This window comes from Eubalaena glacialis, chromosome 13, assembly GCF_028564815.1.
Source record: "Eubalaena glacialis isolate mEubGla1 chromosome 13, mEubGla1.1.hap2.+ XY, whole genome shotgun sequence".
Classification (NCBI taxonomy): Eukaryota; Metazoa; Chordata; class Mammalia; order Artiodactyla; family Balaenidae; genus Eubalaena; species Eubalaena glacialis.
Genome location: NC_083728.1, coordinates 22,343,237 through 22,368,423, shown reverse-complemented (window position 1 = coordinate 22,368,423; position 25,187 = coordinate 22,343,237). Strand labels below are relative to the sequence as shown.

General features: G+C 55.1%; 1 protein-coding gene across 1 annotated transcript in view; it reads left to right on the top strand.

Annotated features, from left to right (window-relative positions):
• Nucleotides 1-345: 345 nt before the first annotated feature.
• VSTM2L (V-set and transmembrane domain containing 2 like) overlaps nucleotides 346-25,187 on the top strand; it is a 35,482-nt gene continuing 10,640 nt past the window's right edge. Inside the window, exons 1-2 of the mRNA XM_061209308.1 lie at nucleotides 346-564; nucleotides 24,488-24,657. Coding sequence (XP_061065291.1) covers nucleotides 444-564; nucleotides 24,488-24,657 — 291 coding nt within the window. The 5' untranslated portion in view covers nucleotides 346-443. The remainder of the gene's footprint in view (nucleotides 565-24,487; nucleotides 24,658-25,187) is intronic.

Genomic DNA, 25,187 nt, shown 5'->3' with positions numbered 1-25,187 from the left:
TGGCTTCCTCCACCCCATCTCGCCCCCGCCTTCTCTCTCCAGCGGGGGAAGTTGCGGGTACCGCTTTAAAAATCCCAGCCTGGGCAAAACTTTGATGATAGATCAAGCGACAGATCCCTCCGCCGCCGCCTCCTCTGGGCGGGCGGGAGGGAGTGGGAGGGAGGGGGTGCGGCGGCAGCGGCACCGAGCGAAGTGGCCTTCCGCGGAAGGGAAGAGTCCCGCAGTCGGAGGCGGCCGGCAGGGCGTACGCTGGCTACCCGCAGCCGGGGCTGGGCCGGAGCCGGGCGAGGACTGGAGCCGGGGCCAGACCGGGTTCAGCGGGCGAGGGGCAGCAGCCGCAGCGGGGCAACCAGGCCGCACCGGGCAGGGGACGGCGGGCGTGGTGTCTGCGGTCTCCTGAGCCCCGATGTGAGGCGGCGGCGTCCCCGGCCCGAGCGCGCACCATGGGGGCCCCGCTCGGCGTGGCGCTGGGCGCCCTCCACTACCTGGCACTTTTCCTGCAACTCGGCGGCGCCACGCGGCCCGCCGGCCACGCGCCCTGGGACAACCACATCTCCGGCCACGGTGAGTTGGGTCGTCGCCCCCGCGGACTTCCACGCCAAACCCCACCCTGGGCCGCGCGGCTCCGACTTGGCCGTCCACGGACTCGAACCCGTGCTGCCGGTGGCGGGAGTCCCGTCCCGGGGCGCCCCCTACCGGGTCTATGGACCGGCCCTGGCTCTCTGGCCACCCCTGCGGAGGAGGGGGCACCCCGAGGGCACCCCCTATGCCCCTCTCGCGGAGGGCTCTCTCCTCCCACCCCCACCCCCACTCGCTGCGATACACACACCTCCACGACCACACAGATATTCACAGCCACGGACACACAGCCACGCTCACTGCTTTCTCACACTCACAACTCCTACCCTCACACATCTCCAGACACCGTCTCAGATTCCCCTTCTCACTCATGTGCTCACTACACACGCAGCAGGCACTAGGGCTGGAGGACTCACACCCTGCCAGCTGGCACCCAGGCGCACAACTCTTGCCTGCCCGCCTGCCTGCAGACACACTGGCATATACAAACACTTTGGGAACACACTTTGCTCACCCACCCCTCTCCGCCCATCTGCCTTTCCCCTTTGTGGGTTTAACCCCACAGCTGTCCTTGTCCCCTCCCTCTCCACACCTCCCCTACTGGGAAAGGTCCTGGGGGGCAGAAGACCCCACGTCTTGAGAACTGGTAGCCTGGGCTGCAGCCACCCCTGTCAGGTGGGTGGCATCTTGGGGACGAAGGCTTGGTGAGAGCCCCTCGAAGACATTGGAATAGTTGGCATTGTTGCTTCCAGCCAGAGGCATGGAAGGGGAAGAGAGAAGCCAGGAGCTTTTGTCTGCCTCTGGGGAGGGGGGGTGGGACAGGAAGCCCCTGCGGTCCTTCTATAGGGTACCCACCCATCCTCATCTTTGACCCTGGAGGACTGAAAGGTGGGAAATCTCAACTCAGCCACTGTGGGAGCCGGGGAGCAAGAGAACATTCCCAGCACTGGTTGCCTGAGTGTCAGAAGCTCCTTCTAGCCCCAGAGGAGCCCAAGTTGGCAGTAGAGTTGGATTGTCTGAAGCTGGCAGCTCTGGGGGCTCCCCCTGTCCCCATGAGCCGGGCTCCTTCCGGTATGGGGACCAGGGCATAGATGAAAATGGAGACCCTTTGTCCGTCCATCTCTTCCCTACAAAGGCTTCCAATCTGGTAGGAGAGGCTGCAGCACCAATGCTGGGCACTGTATGCCCAGGGCTGGGGAGAGGTTTGCACAAACGGCAGAGAACTGGGTGATTTATTCTGATGGAAGAGAGTGAGGGCCATGGTGGTAGGTAATCAGAGAAGGCTGCTGGGGCATGACGCATGAGTGGAATTGCTTCGGAAAGTAGGGGGCGCTTCCAAAGCCCTTCTCAGGGTCTCTGCTTTTGGGAACCATGCCTCCCTGCACCCTTCTTCCTTACCATGTTAAATAGAAACCGCTCTGTGTACCATTTACGCACCCTTCTTATCCCTCATCTAATTTCTACCGACCTGGCTGCAGTGGTGGTAAATAGGGGAAGGGTTATTTTGATCCTTAGTTTACAGATGGAAAAATCAAGGCTCAGAGAGGTGAAGGGACTCGCCCAAGGTCACACAGTGAGTGAGTGGTTGAGCTGAGACTGGCCCCAGGGTCTGTCGGGCAGACACTGCTTTTTCCAGGACATTCATCTCCCTGTCAGATTCCTTCCCATTCAAGGGAGACTGGGAATTCCTCCTTCCGCTCCCCTCCTGGCTCCGCTCAGTTCGCTCAGTTCCTTGGCACAGTTGGAGCTTACACTAGGAGGGTTTTCCAAGGAAGGGCTTTCCTGAGTTTGCGGTCCCGAGACATACAAGGACTGGGGCTCTGAGGTTTACCATCATCCTGTCCCTGGAGCACCAGACCCCTAGGATCTGGGTGCCACTCTGTCATTCCTGAGGCCCCAAGGTGACCCCCCCCATAGGAAAGCAGGGTTTGCCCTTTGTGTGGCAGTCTCCACCTGCCCCCTGGTGCCAGGCATGCTTAGGGCACAGCTCTGCCCCACTAGCTGTAATGTCCCTGCTGAACCCTGGGGAGGGCCAGCGAAGGCCCAGAGGAGGGGTTGGATGTCAAGGACACAGCACTGGCTGCGGGGGAACCTGGCTTCTCTTACTGACCCACCATGCAGTTCTGGGCCAGTGAGTCACCCCTCTAGGGCTCGTTCTGTCCCTCAAGAAGCGAGGAGGCCAGGCTGCTCTGCAGGGGCCAGACTGCCATCTCCCAACACTGCCAGGTTCAAAGTCACCAAGTAGTAGATGCCGAGGAGCCCCCAGTGCTGCCCCTCTGCCAGGCCAAACGCCCGAAACCACGGGAAGGGTTTGGAGCCACTCACTTAATCACAAAAAGAAACTGTTATTAATGATAGTGAGACACGGCGGATAAGTGGGTCATGTCTAATAGCCGTTTGTGTTCAGGAGGAGAATACCAATTTGATAAAAGCTATGTGTGCTGAAAAAGCCCAGAAATTGCTGTTTAGCAGATTGGAGCCTGATCATTTCATTATTCCTGGGCGCCGCGTGTCCTCAGCTGATTCAGGAAACGTGGCTGGGTTAGGCAGGTGTCTCTGCGTCTTGGGTGGGGGTAGGAGGCTGGAAGCGGGGGCTCCCGGGGAGGAGTCCGTTGACCCCAGCCGCCTGATGGCTGCTCACCTCTCCAGCTCGGTCCCAGCCCAGCCCAGCCCAGCCGCCAGGCTAATGCCTTCCGCCCGCTCGCCCCGGGGCTTGTCACAGGGAAAGCCCGCGGTCAGATGGGTCCGCAAGGACATCTGTCTGCTTCCCCTCTCCCTGCTACCTCCACTCAGCCCGCTTCGCAGAGGGCTTTTTAAAGGCATGAGGAGTGAATGGGGAGTGAGTGGTGCCTGCCTCTTAGGGAGACGTCAGGGAAGTGGGAGGCAGGGGGGTGATGGTCAGTGTCTATGCCCAGTAGGTATTCAATTAATGGCAGCTATTTTGATTTTTCCTCATCAGACAGGGTTAGCTCATTGCCATGAGCACAGCGGGTGGGAGGAACAGGAGCTGACATTTATGAACTGCCTACTGTATGCCAGGTGCTACCAAACCCCTTGCCAGTGTTAACTCACTAAGGCTGACATTATTCGTGCCAGGCTGGTGCTGGACATATGAGGAAACAGGTTAGAGAGGGCCAGTGACTTGCCCAAGGTCACTGAGTCTGTACAGAGAGCTGGGGAGCTGTGCTTACACTGAAGGTGTGTCTGGGGGTTCTGCTCTGGGCCTGCCTCCTCCGGGACAGCCTTGAGGCAGACTTGGCCAGTCGTGTGATGGGACTCCTTCCTCTGCCCAGCTCTGCCCAAGGGACTGCCTTCCACTTCCCCAGAGAACTGGTAAGGCAGTGGGTTCCACCGGGAGGAACCAGTAGCTCAGAAAGGTGATGGGATCTTGCTGAGGCCACATGCAAGTTAGAAGCAGGAAGCTGGATTAGCCTCCTTCTCCAGGACGCTTTCTAGATCTTGTCCACGGCAGGCAGGATCTTGTCTTTTTTTTTTGCCCGCATTGCACGGCATGTGGGGTCTTACTTTCCCCAGACCAGGGATCAAACCCATGCCCCCCTGTGGTGGAGGCTCCGAGTCTTAACCACTGGACTGCCAGGGAAGTCCCCGGAAGGCAGGATCTTTATGAAGATCTTTGTGGACCTCCTGCATTGCAATCACCCAGGGAGTTTGTTAATATGCAGATCCTGGGGTCCTCCCCAGATCCATTGGCCAAAATGATTGTTGATGGGACCCTGGAATTTGCATTTTAATAAGCTCCCCAGATGATTACCAAGCAGCCTGGAGTCTGGGAGCCACTGCCTTAAGTATTCACTCAAACCTGATGAGACATGTAGGGATGGAAAATTGTCTGGTGCCAGGGGCTGCTGGATTGGTCTGGTTTTGCAAGGGAGGAAGAAGTCCAGGCTGGAACAGGTATGTGGACCCTCAGAGGAGCCCCAGGAAGCCTTACACTGCAGCAAACATCCATCCTCCCGCCCCTGCCCTGACACACACACACACACACACACACACACACAAACCCTAGGCCAGCACCTTCAAATATTAATACACCCTGCTGCAGACAAAGATCCTGGCTTGGCCTGGCGCTTTGTCCATTGAGTGATTCACTGTCCTGAGGTTTTCTCTGTTGCCAGGAGGGAGCAGCGGGGCGCTGGGGGAGGGGGCGGGGGCCACCGGGCCATTTGGCAAACAGCCTGTGCACTGAAAAATGACTCTGGCTTTCTCGCGTTCCTTACCGAACTGTTGGTATCTCCCCATCAGTAAGCTGGCTAGTTTGGTGGCTGGGAGATGGAGAAAACTGAGTGCTGTCTTCTGAAGGTTATGATGTTAAAAATGTGTTCGCCGTTGTCTCGGGTGTTGGTGATTATTCTATCAATTACGCCCGTAAACACTCCGCCTTGGGCTGAGGGTTTCCCGGCCTCTGGTAGGGAATTGACCCTCGCAAGCGGTTTTCCCCAAGTCCTTCACACCAATTGCTTTTGACACTTTGCCTATCAGCGGCTGCCTCAGCCTTTTCCCCAAGCAAGGGGAGCCACAGGCGGCAGGACGGGGAATTTGGCTCACTGCCACCCTGACAGCAGGGGTGTTGGGGAAAGTCTCCTGTTGACAAACAAGTGGGCAGGGTTGGGGGTGCCAGGAGAGTGGTCCCTTCCCACCCGCCAGCCACCGAGGCAGGAGATAGAGCGCTTGGAATGAATCACTAAGGCTCAGGCCAAGCCAGCAGGACCTCTGGGACCATCTCCTTCTACCCATCTAACAGAGGGGAAGACCAAGGCCATGGGCAAGAGACCGTGTGCCCAAATTGCCTGGGAGGTTAGTGCTGGGCTTTTGGGATCACCTGACCCAACTCGATACAAAGAGAGTGAAAATTATACGCAAGCAAATGTTTATTGTCATGCCAGGGCTGTAAATGGCATTGTCTCATTTGATCATCATAAGAACCCTAAGGGGAGGGGACTTTCCCTGGCCCGATGTTTTCATGAGGAAACTGAGACGTGGTGAGGTTAAAGGCTTGCCCAAGGTCACGCACCTAGCAAGTGTTGGAGCCCAGAGTGGAGCCCAGAAGGTGGCTCCAGGGCCCATGCTCACAGTGCTGTTGTGTCCCAGAGAGGACGAGGGAGAGGCCCAAGGTCACGAGACTTCCTGTGGTGGAAGGAGTGAGCATGGTGACCTCCACATTCCATGCCCCAGCTGTGCAGCAGCAGACATGGCAACCCCCAGACCAGCACCCTGCCTCAGTGACTTTCCAGCTTCTGTTGGAGGTTGAGAAAATCATATGCATAAGGAGAGGAAGTACGTGGTGTGAACAGTGATGTTGGCACCCACGTGAGGGGTAGGTGTCAGAAAGAGGGGAAAGGGGGCATGAAGCAACCCCACCTCCTGGTGCTTGGCCATGACCTTGGACTTTAGGGACTGAACCAGCTGTTGAGGGGGTTATGGGAAGAGTCTCTCAGCCCCGAAGGGAATTTGGGGCCAGCTGGCTATACAGTGGCCGGCATCCGGCCACTCTCACCACTCCCATTGTAATGACTGGGGGTACGGGTCAGATTCCCTTGTATCCTGGTACCCTCCACAATGCCCAGCCTAGGGAGGTGGCAGGGAAAGACTGAATGGGTGGCAAGGAGGATAAGGCAGAGGTCTAAGGTCTGAATTCTTCAACTTTTGCTCATTCCAAGTCAATATTGTTTTAAACATTCACGTAATTTTAATTTCATAAGAAATCCATGTTATTAGTAGAAAAATCACAAAACTGGAACCCCTCCTCATCCTTACTGACCACAACAAGGACATCTGGGGTGGGTAAGGCTGATTTCACCTTGCAGTGGGTAGACTCAGACCCAGTCCCTTGGGGTGTATATGAGATGCTGCAGCCTTGAGGGTAATGGGGTCCCAGGATGTATCTTCTTCTCCCAGACCCCAGTGAGATTCTTCCAACAGAAAAAGGGGCAGTGGTCTCACTGGGGGAATAAGTCCACTCCTTTCCCAGCTGGTCACCCCGGGATCCCTCTGGTACCTGCTGCTGTGGAGAAGGGAAGTGGGGATGGGGGGGCAGAGGGGCTGCTGCTCCTCCGGGTCCCCCTGCCCACCGCTGTGTCCCCTCCCCTTTCTCAAAGCCAGCAGAGGACTCAGCTCCACCATACCCAGTTGAAACCCTTCTTTAAGAAGCCCCCGGGCCCTCAGCAAGATTGGGTCCTACCTGAGAGATGGTTTTAGGAAGAACGCAGACAAACCTCTTACATTTTAACAGTTATGCATTTATTTTAATGTGGATTGGAAAAATATAACCAGCACATCAAAACTGTGATTTCACAGATATGATTGCTTAGGATGAGCCTAACGGGGATACTAAAACATAGTGGGTTAGTTTATAGAAAAACACAAACGACATACTAGTACGGGTGGTACCCAGGCCCATCTGTGTGCTGGGATGACTGGACTTGGGGGCTGCTGGCCTGCAGGCCACCCCTTCCCATCTCATACTCCATACTCCTCATACTGGGAACTTCTGGCCTAACAGGGGCTGCTGCCATTTATTGGAAGCTTGATCATTCCTTCCTTCCTTCATTCCTTCAACAAATATCAGTTGAGAACCTGACATGGACCAAGCTCTTTTAGCCACTGGGGACATATCAGTGAAGAAGACAGATAAGGCTCTTGCTCAGACAACTAAACTTATAAGATACATATAAGTATAAATTGTGATGAGTTAAGAAGCAGGGATGATGTTCAGCCTGGAGAAGGGCGCTCACCCCTGGAGCAGTTAAGGTACCCAATGGTGAGCTCCCCATCACAGAAGGTATATAAGCTGGACCAGTTATTAGCTGGGGATGTCACGGGGGGATTCCTGCCTTCTTTCCCGAAGGAGCAAAGACTGGTGAAGTGGGCAGAGAAGCCAGAACACGGGCGGTTAATTAGGATGTGTCACCCAGCAGTTTAGTGGTGGGCCTGGGACAAGGGCTTAGGTGGGCGGAGCTCCGGACTCCGGGGATGCCTGGTCCCACACAGGGGGTGGGTTATGAACCAAAACACCAGCCAGCACTCATGAGGGATTTTCTCCGTGCCTGCCACTTCCCCCACCTCCTCTCATCTAATCCTCACCCGCCCTATGAGGAGGGCACTCCCATTTTACAGATGAGGACACTGAGGCTTGGGGGATGATGCGATTTGCCTGAGGACACACAGATATTGGATGGCAGAGCCAGGCCTGAGCCCAGCTTGTGGCTCTTAACCTGCTCATCTGTCCTCTCCCGGCTGCCAAACCGCCTGAGCTTGTGGGCAGGTGCTTTGTTCCGCAGCGGCGCCCTGGATTCGTCAGATTCTCTCAGGGTCCGTGATGCCAAAATGCCGAGAAGGCCTGGGTCTGGCTGAAAGAGCCCGGGGCTGAGAGTCTAGGCTCCAGGATCCAAGTCCAGCATTGTCAGTGGGGAGCAGTGGGAGTGTGGGCGCGCCTGCCTGAGTTTCTACTGGGGGGCTGCTGTTTTTGTCTGAGCCTGAGTCTAGAGTGAGTGTTCGGGTAGGGTATTTGCTCGCGTGCAGTTGGAGGAGCTGTGGCAGTGGGGGAAGGGGCCTGGGAGGTCCTTTAGTGGACTGGCCTAAGGGGCCAGGCGGGTGCCCTCTGCCTTTGCGTCAGTACCAGCCTCCCCAGTCCCCTCCAAGCTGGTGCCCTTGGGATGCGAGGCGTGGAGGCTCTGGGAGCATCTGGAAGGTTAGAGCCGGAGCCAGGAGGGGGGCCTCGCTCAGAGCCATCAATTAGGGGGGCTGGCATTGCCCATCGGTGGCACATGCTCGCCTGCCCCTCTTCCTCCAGATCTCTCTCCGTGGGTTTGTCTCTCTCTCTCTCTTTCGATCTCTATCTCTGTTCAATCTCTCTCCATCTTTCTTTGTCCCTTTCCCTGTGTCTGCTCTATCCCTCTCCCTCCCTCTTCTCATCTTTCCCACCTTGGTCCTCCCTTTCCCTCTGTCTCTCTGTAGACACACACACACACACACACACACACACACACGTACGCTCCTCTCTTCAGGTGACATCTCAGGATTACACATACACAGATTCTGTGCATGATGATGACACCCACACCGAGCAGGCACCCAAGAAATGTTGGTTGAATGAATGAAGCGAATAAACGAGTGAATGACCACGTGGGGAAGCTACAAGGGACGCTGGACATTGTCTAGACTAGTGCTTCCTAATTTTTTTGGAGATCGTGATCCTCTTGAGAGCTGGAATGTTGATGAAAACTGGATTGTTTCCTCAGAAAAATGCCACATGGTTTTGTCCAGCGTCAGAGGGTTTGTTGAGGCCCCCAAAGCCCACCTGTGGTCCTCCAGGGAAGCAGCCTTCATTTCACCGGGGAGGTAACTGAGGTCCAGACAGGAGCCAGGGCTGGCCCTAAGACACAGGGCCGGTGTGTAGCAGAGCCAGGCTTTGGAGTCCTTCCCCCCACTCCCCCACACAGTGCTCTCTTGTGACCTGGAAGAAGCTTCATTCACTTTCCTGGCAAGTCCTTGGTGAGTGTCTTCAGGGGATGAGTATTGGGAGAGATAATGGAGGACAGTCAACCAGAGGTGGGAGCCCAGGAAACAGGGCAGGTGAGCCATTGGAGGAAGGTCTCTGGAGGTTTCCAGCGAGAGTGGTTGCTGTGTCCTGGTGCAGTCAGGGACGACTTCCTGGGGGAGGTGGACTCCTTTTCTGCCTGTATCCAGGGACCATCAGGGCTGAGAGGAGACTCTGCTGGTCAGTAGGGAGCCTTGCCTGACTGCCTGGGTCTGGGAGGGGCTTCATTTGGAGAGTTGTGTGTGCATATCCAGAAAAGCAGGCTGTAGCTGGAGGCACTGAGAACAGGCTGGGAAGCTTGGTTTTGATCCCCAGGGCAGAGGCAGCCCTGGAGGGTTTCTGAGTGGGGAAGGCACAGGGCGTGGCTGGCGTTTGGGTGGGGATGGCCCTGTGAGTTGAAATGGGGGCTCAAACAGGACTTGGAGGCTGGAGGGGCTAACGAAGGAGGAGAGGCTGTTTGCCGGGGGCTGGGGGGCTGAGTTTCTGGGCTCATAGGATGATGGGGCTGGTCCAGGTGTCCAGGGAATGATGGGACTGTGGGCTCGAAAGGAGATGGGAGCCCGTGTGTGTGTGTGTGTGTGTGTGTGAGAGAGAGAGAGAAAGTACACTTGCTTCCTTTCTTGAACACCCAAGCTCCTCCCTCCTCAGAATCTTTTCCCCAGCGATTTTCTCCCCTTGGCAGGCTCTCTTCCTGCCTCCTGGTTCTCTGCTTCATGTACGTCCTCAGAGAGGCCCGTGACCTCCTTTCAGAAGCTCATCGTGGTCACCCCAGCAGGCACCCCAGGCAACCATCAACATGCCCATCTTGACCAGGACGAAACTGGGGCTTAGAGAGGTGTCTGGGGCCCCCCACCTAGTTCAAAGCAAGGGAGCAGAGCCCAAACTTTGTTTTCCCCCAGCCTGGCATGTTAAGGGTGTCTCTGGGGTTGGGGGGGTCTTAACTGAACCCCCCTTTCTCGGAAACCTCAGGCTTGGTTCCCGGCTGAGGGCGGGGAAGGCGAGAGCAGACGGCAGGGTGTCTGTTTTGCTTTGTGAGGTTTTAAAAAAATCATTCCCGACCTTCAAGGCGGCAGCAATTACGGCTGGCTCGCTGGGGAGCTGTTGACTGCCTGTCATCGGCCCCAGGAAAGGGTCCCTAATGGAGGCCTGGCGGCCAGAGCACATGGTAGTGGAAATAGCGCTCAAAACAAAGCCACACTAATGGTCTCGGGCAGGCAGAGGAGAGGGAGGGGGAGGGCAGGCTGGCTGACAGCTGACAGGGGGGCCTCGGGGGGCAGGGACCCTGAGACTCACCAGCTGGTCTCCTTATGTCCCCCAGAGACCCCCAGCAGTGGTCACTGAACTCCAGCTAGGTGCTGGGTGCCCCAAGCCCCATCCCAGCTCTGCTGCTTTCTATCAAGTCCCCTTCCAGGCAGAGGGAACAGTAATTTCAAAGGCCCTGGGGTAGGGCAGAACCCCTTCAGCTAGGACTTGTTCGGTTCTAGAATAGTCCTCGTGTTTAAAAGGCCAGGTCAGGGTAGTCTTCTAGGTGAGGAAAAGGGAGGTGGGAGCCTTAGGGAGGCAGGAGGTGAACCAAGACCCCCTGAGAGAGGCAGTGTGAATAGCAGCCTGATCATTGCCGTCATGATAATGCTCCATGGAGCCCACCGTGTGCCAGACATTTACAGGTATGTATGATCCTGTTGAGTGCCCACAATACCCATTTTACAGATGAGGAAACTGGTGCTCAGAGATTTGCCTACCTCGAGGAAGTGTAGTTGGGGTTCAAACCCAGGTCAGCTTGACTCCAGAGCCCACATGTTTACAGCTGCATTCTTGGATTTCTCAAACACAGTTGGGCAGGAGTAGGAGGGGCTGGGACGGGGTCAGGAACTAGGTCCCAAGTGGGGCCAGGTTTAACCCAGGCCAGGCCCTGGCAGGGAGGGTGTGGAGGAGAGGGCAGCATGGCCACTCTGCTCTCTGCCCCTGCCTGCTGGGCACCCCGAGAAGCTCTGCTCTGGAGCATCCCTGGGGGCTGCCTCAGTTTCACCTCTCCGGTTGGTCTCTGCACCTGGCTGTCAGATGCCCTTGTCTCTGCCTCTCCTCTTCTGCTCTGTTCTGCATGGCCCTGGCCTCCCTGGCTCCACACTTGGTGCCTCCAGACATTGCTCGCTTTTCTCTCCTCTTCTCAGTGGATCTGGGGATGCTCCTTTCTGGGGTTCTGGGGTAACCACTCATACTATGGCTGATGCAATCTCCCTATGCTTCCTCCATTCGCCCCCTCTCTGCCTGTGACAGGCATTAGGGATGGGTACACGCCTGGGCTTTGAGATCAGACACTGTTGGGCTCAAATTCTGGCCCCCACTCAACCTCTCGGAGCCTCACTAGCCATCGGTGCAATGGGCTTACCCCACCGGCTTTGCAGGATGTACAGGTAAGGATGAAAAGAAATGGTACCTGCACAGACATCAGGATGCCTATTTGCCTTCTCCTCCACTGGGGAAACCTGCTCAACTCGCACAATCCTGCAAGTGCCAGAATATTTTCACTCTCCTTAAATCTCCCTAGATTTGTAATTCCACTGCTGTCTCCTTCAATATGCGCTGGTGGCCTTGGGAGGCACTCTGCCCCCGGCCTTAGGTGCCAGCACTGCCCACCTGGCTGTGTTGGGGCCGCCTGGCAGGGGACCTGGGCAAGTCCCCACCTTCTCTGTGCCTCAGTTTCCTCATCTGTAAGAAGACGAGGGTGATAGTGGCTACTTCCCAGGTCGTGTTGGGGATTCAGTGAGATATTTTATTAAAGAAACACCTCTACAAAACGGAGTGAAATCTGATATACGCTACAATGTGGATGAACCTCGAAAACATTATGCTAAGTGAAAAAAGCCAGTCTCCAAAGACCACATATTCTGTTATTCCATTTATGTGAAATATCCAGAATAGGCAAATCTATAGAAATAGAATGCAGATTGGTGGTTGCCAGCGGCTGGGGGAAGGGGGAGTGACTGCTTAGTGGGTAAAGAGTTTCCTTTTGGGGAGATGAAAATGTTTTGGGACTAAGTAGAGGTGGTGGTCGCCCAACATTGTGACTGCACTAAATGCCACTGACTTGCACACTTTAAAATGGTTAATTTTATGTTATGTGAATTTCACTTCAATTACAACTAAATGAATAAATAAATAAAAAGGAAACATCTTTATAAGCACATACTTGGTGTCAGGCAGTCACTTTATAAATGTTAACGCAATTAATCCTTACAACAGCCTTATGAGGTGGTGGTTATTATTACCCCCATTTTAGAGATGAGGAAACTGAGGCACAGCATCTCCAGGCACTTAGCACATAGTCAGTGCTCAAAAGTGTTAGCTATTTTAATTGTTATTGGGCGGGTCATCAGCCAGGGCTGGGCAGGGCCCCCACCTGGGTGAATGTGCTTGTGTGTCCCTAAAACTCAGCAGTGAGTGGGCGTTGAGGCCCTCTTGTGTCCCGAACACTGAAACAGCCTCTTCACCTGCGTGAGTTCATTTAATCCGCAAAATAAGCCTTTAAGCAATGACACATGTGGGAACCGAAGCCCAGAGAAGTGCACAACTTACATGAAGCCACACAGCAAGTCAGGGTGGAGCCGCGACTTGCATCTGCATGTGTAAATCCTGGGCTTCACCCTCCCCCAGCCCCTCTCTTTCCTCTTGGTCCCCTGCCCCTTTTGCCGACATATCAACACTCCAGTGTGCAGAGCATGGTCTGAGGAGCCTGAGGCTGTAGAGGTGAAGGCAGCTTCTGATTGGATCGGATGGAGGCCCTTGACAAGGGGTTCTCCCCCTGCTGAGAGTAAACAGCTCCCAACCAAGGACAATATTTCTTTGATGTCTCCTATTTCATTCAAAATGCGTGAGTTCTGTATTCTATGCCATAATATATTCATGTTTGTTTTAATGCAAAAACAATGCTCTTTCCCCATTTGTGGGGAGGGAAACCAATATCTCAGGAAGTCACTTCCCTGGTTTGAGCAGCACAGCCCAGAAGGGAGCCCTCCATTCATTTCTTTGGTCATTCATTCTACTAGCACATATTCGGGCCTCCTCATTCCTGAAACGGGTGTTAGTCTTCCCCACGCGCAAGGCACAGGGAAACTTACAGCGAATCAGACAGGATGCTGCCCCGTATAGGTGAGTGGCAGGAAAGGCTTCCAGGTCTATGGGCCAGAGTGAGCAAGGTCTTGGAGGTGCCAGCTAAAGGTGAATCGTGGGACTGGGCCAGCGGCCAAGGAAGCCAGAGCCGGTGACAGTGGTGGCGGTGGTTGCCCACTGATGCCCACTGGCGTCAGCTGGACCTGCATCCCAGGCCCTTCTGATCAAGAAGAAAGTTTCTGCTCGGCGTTGCTCTGAATTTAATGCCTAACTCTCGCCAATCTCCCCTGTTAATGACAGGAATGGGGACTGAGGCTCGTAGCCTTCAGCAGGCAACCTCCCCTGGCTAGGATTTACGAACGCTGTTTGGTTTTCGTCGTGTTTATTTTTACTGTTACCCTCTCTTTATGGCAAGTGATGCTGATTTTCCATTTATGGCAGTAATAAAAGTCTCCTTTTAAGCTGAATTTATTTAGTAAAAAGGGAAAGATGCTTTCAAAAATAAATATTAAGTAAATGATAGTGCAGGTGGTACCGGGATCCTGCAGAAATGGTAAAGGTGGTCCCCCAAAGGTTGGACTTGGGAAACTCTATTTCTGGTATGCCCTTTCCTGTCCTGAGCACCCCCAGCTGTGCAAACCCCATCAGTGTTTAAGTCCAATCATGTCCCCACTTCCCAGAAGCCTGACTCTCCAGGCAGACATGGGCCTGCCCTTTCCTCTCTTAGCACGTGCACCTCCATCCAGAGCTTCTGCATGCGGTTGTGCCCTGCACATCTCTGTGCACTATGATTCATGGCTCTGTGAATGGTGCACACCCTGAACAACTGTACGTGCCGATCCAGGCTCAGTCCCAGCTGTTGTCCAGACTGTTCTGTGTGTTTGTCACTCCTGCAGAGTGTGGGCCCCTTGAGAGTCAGGGCCTGGCCTAAGCATCTTAGGAAGCCCAGCACAGGGCCTAGCTCAGGGTAGGAGTCCATGAAATTTGATCTCTTTCATTCCTTCTGCAGGGAGCACTTGAGCCCCTACTGCGTGCCCAGCCCCCCATTTTCCCAATAAGGCACACTGCAGTTCCTCAAGCTTTGGTACAAAATGCATTCCCTGTCACTTCTTGAGAAGAGGAAACCTGTCCACTCCAAGATGAAACAGCCTTCATTGACTCACACCTCGATCCCTATTGCTGCAGGCCGCCTGCCAGAAGCTGGGGGCTGCCCAGGAGGAAACAAAGAGAACCCTCAGGTGCCTCCCCTGGGTCCATCCCAGGGCGGATGCCCTGCACCCATCCCTGCCAGCCTTCTCATTCCCTGGAGGCTTTTTCATCCCATTTATTTAGGTTTTCCTCTTATGGACATTTTACATCCCCTGATTTCAGGAGCTCTGTGAGACTCGCCTGTGAGCTGGGGCTTCCTTGTAAACACTCCCTCTGCAGCCCTTTTCCCTATTCTGCCTCCCAGCTGGGAGTTCTGGGGGCTGCAGGCCTTCCTGACCCTGTGTCACACACCCTTTTGGCCCCGGCGCCCTGCTGAGCTGGGCACAGAGCAGCCTTTCTGGAAATGGCCCTCAGAGAGTCACACTTTTTATTTTTTTATTTAATTTAATTTTTAAAATAAATTTTTTTATTTTTGGCTGCAATGGGTCTTCGTTGCTGTGTGTGGGCTTTCTCTAGTTGCGGCGGGCAGGGGCTACTCTTCATTGAAGGCTTCTCATTGCGGTGGCTTCTCTTGTTGTGGAGCACGGGCTCTAGGCGTGTGGGGTCAGCAGTTGTGGCTCGCGGGCTCTAGAGCGCAGGCTCAGTAGTTGTGGCACACGGGCTTAGCTGCTCCGGGGCATGTGGGCTCTTCCCAGACCAGGGCTCGAACCTGTGTCCCTGCATTAGCAGGCAGATTCTTAACCACTGGGCCACCGGGGAAGCCCCAGTCACACTTGTTAGAGCTGAATGGGGAGAGGGAGCTTAGAGAGGACTTGGGTTTGGGTTGGGAAATTCTGCAGTCAGCCTTGGGATTGAAATCTGACTTTGTCTCTGTAGGCACTGAGCCTGGGTACCTCCCTCTGTGAAATGGGGCTGATAATAAATAGAACCACCTCATCAAGTCTCTGGGAGGATGAAGTGGGGTCTTGTGTACAGTGCCTGACACACAGAGGGGTTCCCTTCAACACCAGGGCAGGGGACTGGCCCCAATGGCCCCCAGGTTCTCTGAGCCTTGGTTTCCCCACCTATAATAAAGGGACTGTGACCCTGCCCTGCAGGGTCACTGTGAAGATTATTGGGAGCAGGCACATCAACTTTCTGGCTCCTTGTGGGCTTCCAGTTGGAAAGATGACTCCACAGGGTTGATGGCGCTGGTCCTTGGGCCTCAAGGGCGGGGGAGCTGCCGGTGAAGCGGCCACAGCCCTTCCTGGCATTGTCGGCCTTTCTTTATTGCCCTATTCACTCTTGGTCACATTTCACATGACAACTTTATGGGTCATCTCGGGGAGCCTCCAGGTTGCCTGTCAGTTGGCTGGGAAACCCCTCGGCTGGGCCCAGTGGGCCAGGCTGGGCTTGGGCACCAGCGGTGGTTGTGAGGGCCAAAGGGAGGGAGGATGCGGAGAGGGCCGGCTTGCTGGGGCCCGACTCAGGATCTCCTGGTTGCCTGAGTCCATACATCTGCTCTCATGGGTGCCGTCCCCCCAAAACACTAATCTGGCACATAGTAGGTGCTCAATAAATGTTGCGTGAATGAATGACAGGATGAATGAATGAATGATGTCTACATCTTTTGTTTTCTTCTTACAGTTTCTAAGTTAAGTTCTTTGAGTTTTTGTCTAACCTTCCTTGTTATTCTTACAGTTTCTAACTTAAGTCCTTTGCGTTTTTGTCTAACCTTCGTTTCTCACTTCATTCATTCATTCATTCATTCATTCAGCACATGTCCAGCAGCATCTCCTGTCTGCCTGCTCCATCCTGGGCAATGCAGGAGCCCTGCCCTGGGGGAGCTTCCAGGCTGGGGGAGACACAGACACCCTAATTAATACCTGCCATCTAACACACTCCAGTGGGGCAGTGCGGGGAGGACTTGGAGACCATCGGGGGCACCAAGGAGGACTTCTGCCCTAGCCTGGGGAGGGAGGGCATCTCCAGGCAGACGGCTACTTATGAGCTGGGATTCCAGGAACCATGCAGAGGCTGTGCCCCCGGGGAGACACGCTCATATGGCCCAGAGGGCCAGGAGGGGCTGCAGTTGGGGTCCGGGCAGGGCCAGAGCTGGAGGCTTTGGATGCCTAGCCCTGGGAGCCTGACTTTGACCAGGAAGGCTGGCAGTTTCCCAATGGGGCATCCCAAGCATGGGGACTTCCTGGAGCTCCCAAGTGGCCCAGGGCAGGGAGGATGGGATCCTTTCTCTGCTTTCCACCAGAGCTGCTGCGTATGTCTTGTATAATAACAGCAGAGTGTTCCTTGTACACCTACTACGTGCCTGGCATTGTTCTAGCTGCCAGGATGCGGCAGTAAGCAAAACAGAGCAAAATCTCCTGCCTTTGAAGGGCTTACACTCTGGGTGGAAGATGGACAATACATGAGAAAAATCAGTGAGAATATAATATGTTAGTAAGAAGTAAGGAGAGGAGGGCAGGGAAGACACGGGAGGTGACATTAGAACAAAGACTTGAAAGAAGCGAGGGGCCCTGTAGAATGTGGGGCTGTGGGGAGCATTCCAGCCACCAGTCCAGGGAAATTTTTGTTGCATGAAAACCACCGCTGCAGGACTGGGAAGCCACGGGAGCTGTTTTTTAAAAAATTGTGGTAAAATATGCATAATGTAAATTTCACTATTTGAACTGTTTTTCAGCGTACAGTTCAGTGGCATCAAATATAATCAGGTTGCTGTGCTGCCATCACCACTATCCACATCTGGGAATGTTTCATCATCCCAAAGTGTAACTCTGTACCCATTAAACAATGACTCCCCCATCCTCCCTCTTCCAGCCCCGACATTCTGCTTTCTGTCTCCGTGAGTCTGACTACTTTAGGAACCTCATGGAATCATACAGTATTTATCCTTTTGTGCCTGGATTATTTCACTTAGCCTAATGTCCTCAGGGTCCATGCATATTGGAGCGTGTGTCAGAATCGCCTTGCTTTTTTTTAAGACTGAATAATATTCCACTGTATGGAGGGACCACATTTTGCTTATCCATTCATCATTGGAGGTTCTGAGCAAGCAGTGACTCAGTATGTCCTGGCAAGAGATGGGGCCTGAGATAGGGATGACCAAGGGGCCCTTGGGGCCGCACTGGTTCTCTCTGCTCTGCCCCCTTTGTCTCTCTCTAGCTCCAGTTCTGCCTTGGTTCCCCTGACTAGGGGATGCCCCTACCACCAGTCCCCAAGGGGAATCCTGCTGTCGCTCTGGCAAAGACTTATGGGTGGGCTAGGGTCCAGTCCCTGCAGGCTTCCTGGACCAGAGGGTCTGGGATGGGGAACCTGAGCTCAGAGATGGAGGGAGATGGGGGCTGAGCTGGGGTCACCTTGGTTGACAAGCCCCCCAGGACCTGTGTGAATCCCCCTGGCTTGGCGGGGGGACGGCTGTTGGGAGCAAATGAGGAAGGAGAGGAGGTACAGGACTGATGGATGAGAGGTCTTGTGGTCCAGGTGTGAATGAAATACAGATGTTGCATCCACCGTATAGTCTGATGAGGCTACACAGAAGCATCTTTAAAAATCTTTCTGGTGATGGTAGAATTTTGAGCTAGAAGGTGAGAGAAGGGAGTGCTATTTGGTGAGCACCTACTATGTGCTGGGCATGAGGCATATGTTGCCTTGTATAACCCTCTCCCTGTCCTCTCATTCACCCCTTTTTTCAGCTAAAGAAACTGAGGTTCAGAGAGGTAAAGGGGCTTGTCCAGCTCACACAGCTAGGGACTAGAGGAAACAGGGTTCGAATCCAGACCTGAGGCCAAGCCCTGGGCGTGTGTGCTGAACCCGGGCTTGAAAGCTTAGGAAGAAGGTTAGGGTCCTGCCCTTGAAGGGCGGGTGAGATCTTCCAGGTCATCCCCTGCCTTTCCCAGAAGCCAAACTCAGTGACTCAGGCCAGGGCCACGAGCTGTTTCCTGCAGATGACGCCCTGATAACCAGGCCTGGGGTTAATTAATACAATTAAAAGCAGAAAGGAAGGAGATGTTGCATTCAATGAAGCCCCTTTCTCATTCTCCTGTAGAATCCTAATTTGTGGACAGTGGTTTTTTGTGTTTTTTTTTTTTTTAAATAGAGGCTATCATGGCCAGCTGATTCTTTTTTTTTTATTTATCTATTTATTTATTTATTTATGGCTGTGTTGGGTCTTCGTTTCTGTGCGAGGGCTTTCTCTAGTTGCGGCAAGTGGGGGGCCACTCTTCATCGCGGTGCGCGGGCCTCTCATTATCGCTGCCTCTCTTGTTGCGGAGCACAGGCTCCAGACGCGCAGGCTCAGTAATTGTGGCTCACGGGCCTAGTTGCTCCGCGGCATGTGGGATCTTCCCAGAACAGGGCTCGAACCCGTGTCCCCTGCATCGGCAGGCAGATTCTCAACCACTGCGCCACCAGGGAAGCCCCAGAACAAATTCTGATGGGAGCTGATGGACCCCTGGGTCTTGGTCATACCTGCTGGTCAGACCCAGGTTCAAATTCCAGCTCTGTGTGTGTCTTGGGCAAATGATGTCACCTTTCTGAGCCTCATTTTCCTCACCTGTCAAATGGGAGTGAGTGGATTAGAGACTGTTAGAGACAATGTCTGCACCATGCTAGGCGTGCAGTAGGTGCTCCGTAAATGGTGGACGATGATGATGATTTGTGGCCGCGCCACGCGGCACGTGGGATCTTAGTTCCCCAACCAGGGGTCGAACCCGTGCCCTCTGCAGTGGAAGCTGAGTCTTAACCACTGGACCACCAGGGAAGTCCCTATTATTATCATTTTTAAACAAAGCTTCCTGGGTTTCCCTCCTTTCCTCCTTGGTTCACACCATCCCTTTTATCCTCTTCTGCTTGTCAGTATCCATGCCTCCTTCGGGGCCTGACTGAAGGGCCAGGCCACCTCCTCCTCCCTCCAGAGTCCCCTTCTCCCCCAAGTAGGAGGGACCCCTCCCCTTCTAATGCCCAAACCATGGCTCTTAGGGCATACATCACTTTCTCCCTCAGGCTGTCTGAGCTGGTGGGGGTCTCAGACCATGAGATACAACCCCCATTGTATAGAGGAGCAATCTGAGGCTCAGAGAGGGGGAGAAATTCTCCCAAGGTCACACAGCAAGTCTGTTGGCAGAAACAGGCTCAGTCCCTCCTCCCCAGCTCAGTCCTGTGCTCCTGGCAGTTATCTGCACACAGCTTCTCCCTGGGGGGAAGGGGCTTCCTTGGGGTGGAGCCCAGACAAACCTTCATGTTGCTGCCTCTGGAACAGGAAGACTCAGATATGCTGTCAAATGTCTAGAGCCTCGGTTTCCCCACTTGTCCTGAGGATGCATTGCCCCCATCACCACTGAGGTTGGAGTCAATGGGATCCTGAGGGCACCTCCCCCAACCCATCCCACCAAGTGCCTCCAGGCAGGGTCTGAGGGGATCAGAGCCCACTGTGGCGAGGAAGAGCTTGTGGCTACACCTGCAGACATCTCTCCTGGCTCCCAGGAGTTCTTGGAGCTGGGGTCTCCCTCCATTCTCCCAGCCAGTGCCCCTCCCCACTCCAGCTCAGGACATCTGGCCCACCTGGGGATAGGGGGAGCAACAACCCCTCTGGAAAGCCTCCCTTGATTGCCTCAGCCTGGGTGAAATGCCTCCTCTGTACCCACCCAGGCCTTTACACTCAGAATAAAACAGACTGCCCACCTCGTCCCAGAGGAAGGGTCCTCTCCAGGACCTTCCAAGGCAGGGTTGCCCATTTGGGACTGTTCCTTTTTAAGAAAGAGCCCTACCACCAAAAAGAGTTTGAATTCTCTGGGAATAGCATGGCCTTGGGAGTCAGACAGTCCTGGATTCAAATCCAAGCTCCGCCGCATGGCCTTGGAAGGGTTACCGCCCTATGTTGGGCCTGGGCCACCTCCTCTGAGCAATGGGGACATGTGAGGGGGAGGGGAGCTGAGGCTGGCACAGCGTCACCACCTGCCAGGACACCCGCCGTAGGTGGCAGCTGAGCAGTGGGAATGTGGCTAGTCTAAATTGAGATGTGTTGTAATCATGTAAAATACATGCTGGATATCCAAGACTTAGCACAAAAAAGAATGTAAAATATCTCATTAATAATTTTATACCTGTTGAAATAATTTTTTGATATCTTGGGTTAAATAAAATAAATGATTAAAATTAATTTCACCTGTTTAAAAAAATTGTCTTGTTACTTTTTAGAATACGGCTATAGAAAATTAAAAATGCCGTATGTGTCTTGCCTGCGTGGCTTGCATTTGGTGTCTTTTGGACAGCGCCCTCTAGAGGACAGTTACTGGGATCCGGGTTGGGGGATAGGGGCTGTGTGTTGGGGGTGAGCGGGCCTGAAGCCTGACCTTGCTGACCCCTGGCTGCTGAGTAGCCCCAGGCCAGACGCTGCCCTCTCTGAACCTCATCTTCTGCATCAGTAAGAAGAGCTGGTGGGCCAGGGTCACGGTTTTCAGTCAGCTGGGGGAGCTTGTGGGCAGGGGGAGGCTGAATGAGGGTGGATGGAGGCTGGCCCTTCCCCGGGTCACCCTCATGGAAAGCCCACCCAAGGACAGCCCGTCTCTGCCCTTCCTTCCACCCATGAGACCCAGATGTACCATTTCCCATCCTCCTGTAGGACAGATGTGCTTCCCCCACTCAGCCATCTCTGGGAGGAGAAGGGCCGTGGCTGAGTCACGCAGGCCCAGGCTCCAGGGCGGGCTCCGCCCTTCCTAGCTCTGTGATCCTGGGATGAGCAAACCCCCCACTCCCCGGTAGCTCTGGACCCCCTTTCTCCATTTGCAGGAGGGAAAAGTGTGGGTACTTTCTGATTCCCGTGGCTCAGGCAGTGGCACCTGGAGAGGGTCACAGCTGTGTCCCTCCCGCTGTCTCTTGGTCAGCAGGGTCACACCGCCGGTTACCTCGGATCCAACTAGGGGGCCTCACCACTCTCCTCCTTCCCCTGTTTGCAAAGGGTGCTGGGTGGGCAGGGGCCTGGAACAAAGCCGGATTCGGCTGTCCCAGGACCGGGAGCCAACGGCTCGCTCTGATCACCTCCCAGCCCTCCTGGTGGCTCGGTCCTCGGCGGCCCCCTTCAGCCCTGCTCGAGTTGGCAAGTCAGCATCAGAGCAGGCATGGAGGGCTGGGCCTGGCCTGGGACTCTCGGACGGGGGCCCTCCTGCCTGTGGATGCTGCTCCACCACTGACCAGCCAGGTCTGCTCATTCGTTTATTCAAAAAGTATTTATTGAGCACCTACTATGTGCCAGGCTGGGGATATATCAGTAGACAAGACAGGCACCGCCCCTGCCTCCTGGAAGGGAAAGCAGACCATAAACATACATAAAATAAGTGTATTAGCTGTGCTGCCTGATACAATAGCCGTTACCTACAAGTGGCCATTTACATTTAAGTTTAAATGAATTTAAATGGAATAAAACTTAAAATTCAGCTCCTCATTCACACTGGTCATATTTCAGGTGCTCAATAGATACATGTGGCTGGTGGCTACTGTATTAGCTCAGATATAGAACATTTTCCTTGTCACAGAAAGTTCTAGTGGACAGCACTGTTAGTATGTGGGAAGGGAAGAGGGATTTGAAGCACTGGGTTGAGGCAAGGGATGCAGTTTTTTTTTTGTTTTTTTTTTTAATACAAATTCAATTTTGCTATTTTCTTTTCATTTTTAAAATTTTTATTTATTTGTTTATTTTGGCCATGCGGCTTGTGGGATCTTATTTCCCCGACCAGGGATCGAACCCCGGCCCTGGCAGTGAACGCGCGCAAGTCCTAACCACTGGACTGCCAGGGAATTCCCAGGGATACAGTTTTAAGTGAGGTGGTCAGGGTAGGCCTTGCTGAGGAGGTGACATTTGAGCAGAGTCCTGAAGCAGGGGAAGGAGGGAGCCATGTGAGAATTTGGGGGAAGAGCCTTCTAGGCAGAGGGAACAGCACGCGCAAAGGCCCTGAGGTAGGATCTCAGCTGGAATGTTGGAGGAGCAGCAAGGAGGCCATCGTGTCAGGAATGGAATGAGCAAGTGGAAAAGTAGCTTGAGGACAGAAGAGACAGGGATTGATTTGTGTTTTGCCAAATTACCTCTGGCTGCTGTGTTGAAAATAAATTGTCGGGGAGGGGGCAGGGAGGTCAGTGAGGAGGCTCCCCCACTGTTACGGGTGAGAGGTGGTGACGGCTGGCCCAGCATGGGGCAGTCAAAGTGGGCAGAAGGGACCAGATTCAGGAGATGTCCTGGAGGCAGAACCCATGGGATTCCCCAGTGACCGAAAGGGGGTGTAAGAGGAAGAACGAGGGAGGCAAGGGCAACTCTACAGTTTGGGGCCAGGGCACCTGGAAGGCAGAGGCGGGTGGGCGGGTACCTTCCTCCAGGAGCCTGCTGCCCATTGGGAATAAAGACAGGCCCCGCTCTCAGCTGACTGCACACCACGCCTGGCTTGTGTTCAGTAACTCCAACAACACCCATTCTTATCAAACGGGCTTTGTTATGCAACAGCATAACAAGGTCCCTCCCGAACCTCAGAGGATGTGGGCAGCCCGAACCCATGACCGTGGAGGTCAAGGATGTCACAGGCTTTCTCTTAGCCCAGAGACTCGTTGCTGGAGTCAGGCTCCACTTGGAAACCCTGTGTGCAGAGCAGAAAAAGCAACTTATCAATCCCGATCCTCCCAAAGCCCTCGGGATCATGGGGAGGGGGTGGAGGGAGGTGGCCCCAGAGCAGGACCCCCGCCCCCAGTCAGACTCTGTCCTCCTCCTGCCCTGAGCTGAGCGGTGCCTTGAGGGACCACCGGGGCTGCAAGGTGGGCTTGTCTGCCCGCTGGGTGGGGGGTGTCTGGCGGGCTGCAGCAGCAAGGTGGGCACAGGATGGGGGCACTGATGGATGCAGCATTCCCTGGGTGACCTGCCTGTTGCCAGGCGTCTTTCCAGGGCGAGAAAATCTCTCCTGAGAAGAGGAAAGGATTCTAATTACATCTCAGGACAGTACTTGTTTGGAGAGATGAGAGTCAGAACATATGGTGGGGAGCGGTGCTGGGTTGCACTGAGCGGGGATTTGTTTTCTGTTTACCTGCCAGCGTGGTGGGCATGGCAGTGGGTGGGGCTCCTGCTGGGTCCCAGGAACCGCCTGCTCTGGGATTTGGTGGGTGAGCCGGACCCTGCTGGAGGGATGGGAGGCACATGTGTCTCCCACCGCCTCCTGGGGCTCTTGAGAGGATGGAGGATGTATCACCCGTTCGGGGCACCTGCGAGGTGCCGGGAGATGTGTAGCCACAGGAGAGCTGGTCCCTGTTCTCATGCAGCTTGCACAGGCAGTGCAGGCAGTGAACCGATGCAAGACCGTGACCATTTCCCGGGCAGGTGGGAGGTGGGCGGTTGAGGGGAACCTACCCAGGTGGCCAGGGAAGGCCTCTCTGAGGGGGCCAAGTTTCAGCTGAGCTTTGAGTGACTTGCTGGATGAAGAGGGACCAAGGGAAGAACATTCCAGGCATTGGGAACAGCGAGGGCAAAAGTGAGGTGAGAAAGTGAGGCATGTTCACAGGACAGAATGGAGACCAGGGGGAGGTGGGCAGGGCTTGCCCCCCAACCTGGTGCAGAGGGGACCCGAGGAAGGGTTCCGAGGGGGCCGGGGGGTAGGTCTGATTTGGTTTTGCAAAGACGGTGCTGAACGCTGTGCCCTGGGGTGGGGAATAACCCAGGATGGGGGCAACTGGAGAAATCGGGAAGAACTGATGAAAACGGCAGCTTCCTCCCTGGCCTCCTTGCTCACACCTTCCAACCAAGGCCTCCTCGGATCCATCGCTCCCTTCTCGAGAATCTGGTGCCCGCGGGCTCCGGGATCAAGGCCCAGCTGTGTGGGGCCTCCGGGGCCCGGGGCCTACTCCGTCATCCCCAGGTCTGGTCAGCTGCCGCCGCACAGGCCTCTGCGCAGCCTCGCGGAGCTCGTCCAGGTGCCCCACCTGCAGCCAGGCCGCCCCCCCGCCCCCCCGCCCCCCCGCAGGCCCGGCCGCTCCCTCTCTCTCCGCTCCAGCCCCCGCACCAGCCCCGGGCCGCCGGCCCTGCTGTATCCTGAGCCCTGGCCCCCCCTCCCCGGTTTCTCCGCACAGCCCTGTTCACAGAGACGCCCCACGACATGACGGCGCGGACGGGCGAGGACGTGGAGATGGCCTGCTCCTTCCGCGGCAGCGGCTCCCCCTCCTACTCGCTGGAGATCCAGTGGTGGTACGTGCGGAGCCACAGAGACTGGACGGACAAGCAGGGATGGGCCTCGAACCAGGTACCGCCCCTGGGGAGACTTCCGAGTGGGGCTGGGAGAGCCCTGGTCTCTGCCCCTCACCTCCTCGGAGGGGCGTGGCCCCAGCTCTGTTCGTCCTCTGAAGCCCCCGGCTGTCTCCTTCCCTTTTTCCCGGAACGGAGGCCTGTTTGTGGGGAGGAGCAGGGGGCGAAGCCAGGCTGAGCGCTTGGGATGGGCCCACTAAGAAGGGCCTTCCAAGGAGTAGAGTCCCTCCCTTCATGTACAGGTGAGGAAGCAGGCCAGAGGGACAGAAGCTGTCACACACACGTGTACATGCATGCCTTTCCACATACGTGCAGGCACACGAGGCAGCCCAGTCACGGCACACACATTCAACTCTGCACTCGTACACGCTCCCACGCACACACTGTGCCAGCCTGCGGCGGGGAGGGGGGGAGGGGATGGCGGGGTGCAGAAGCTATTGGTGTCCCCGCCCACGTGCCGGGTAAGCACCATCCCCTGCCACCAGCCCCGCTGCCAACCCCTGCAACACTGCCTGAGGGTTTTCTCTG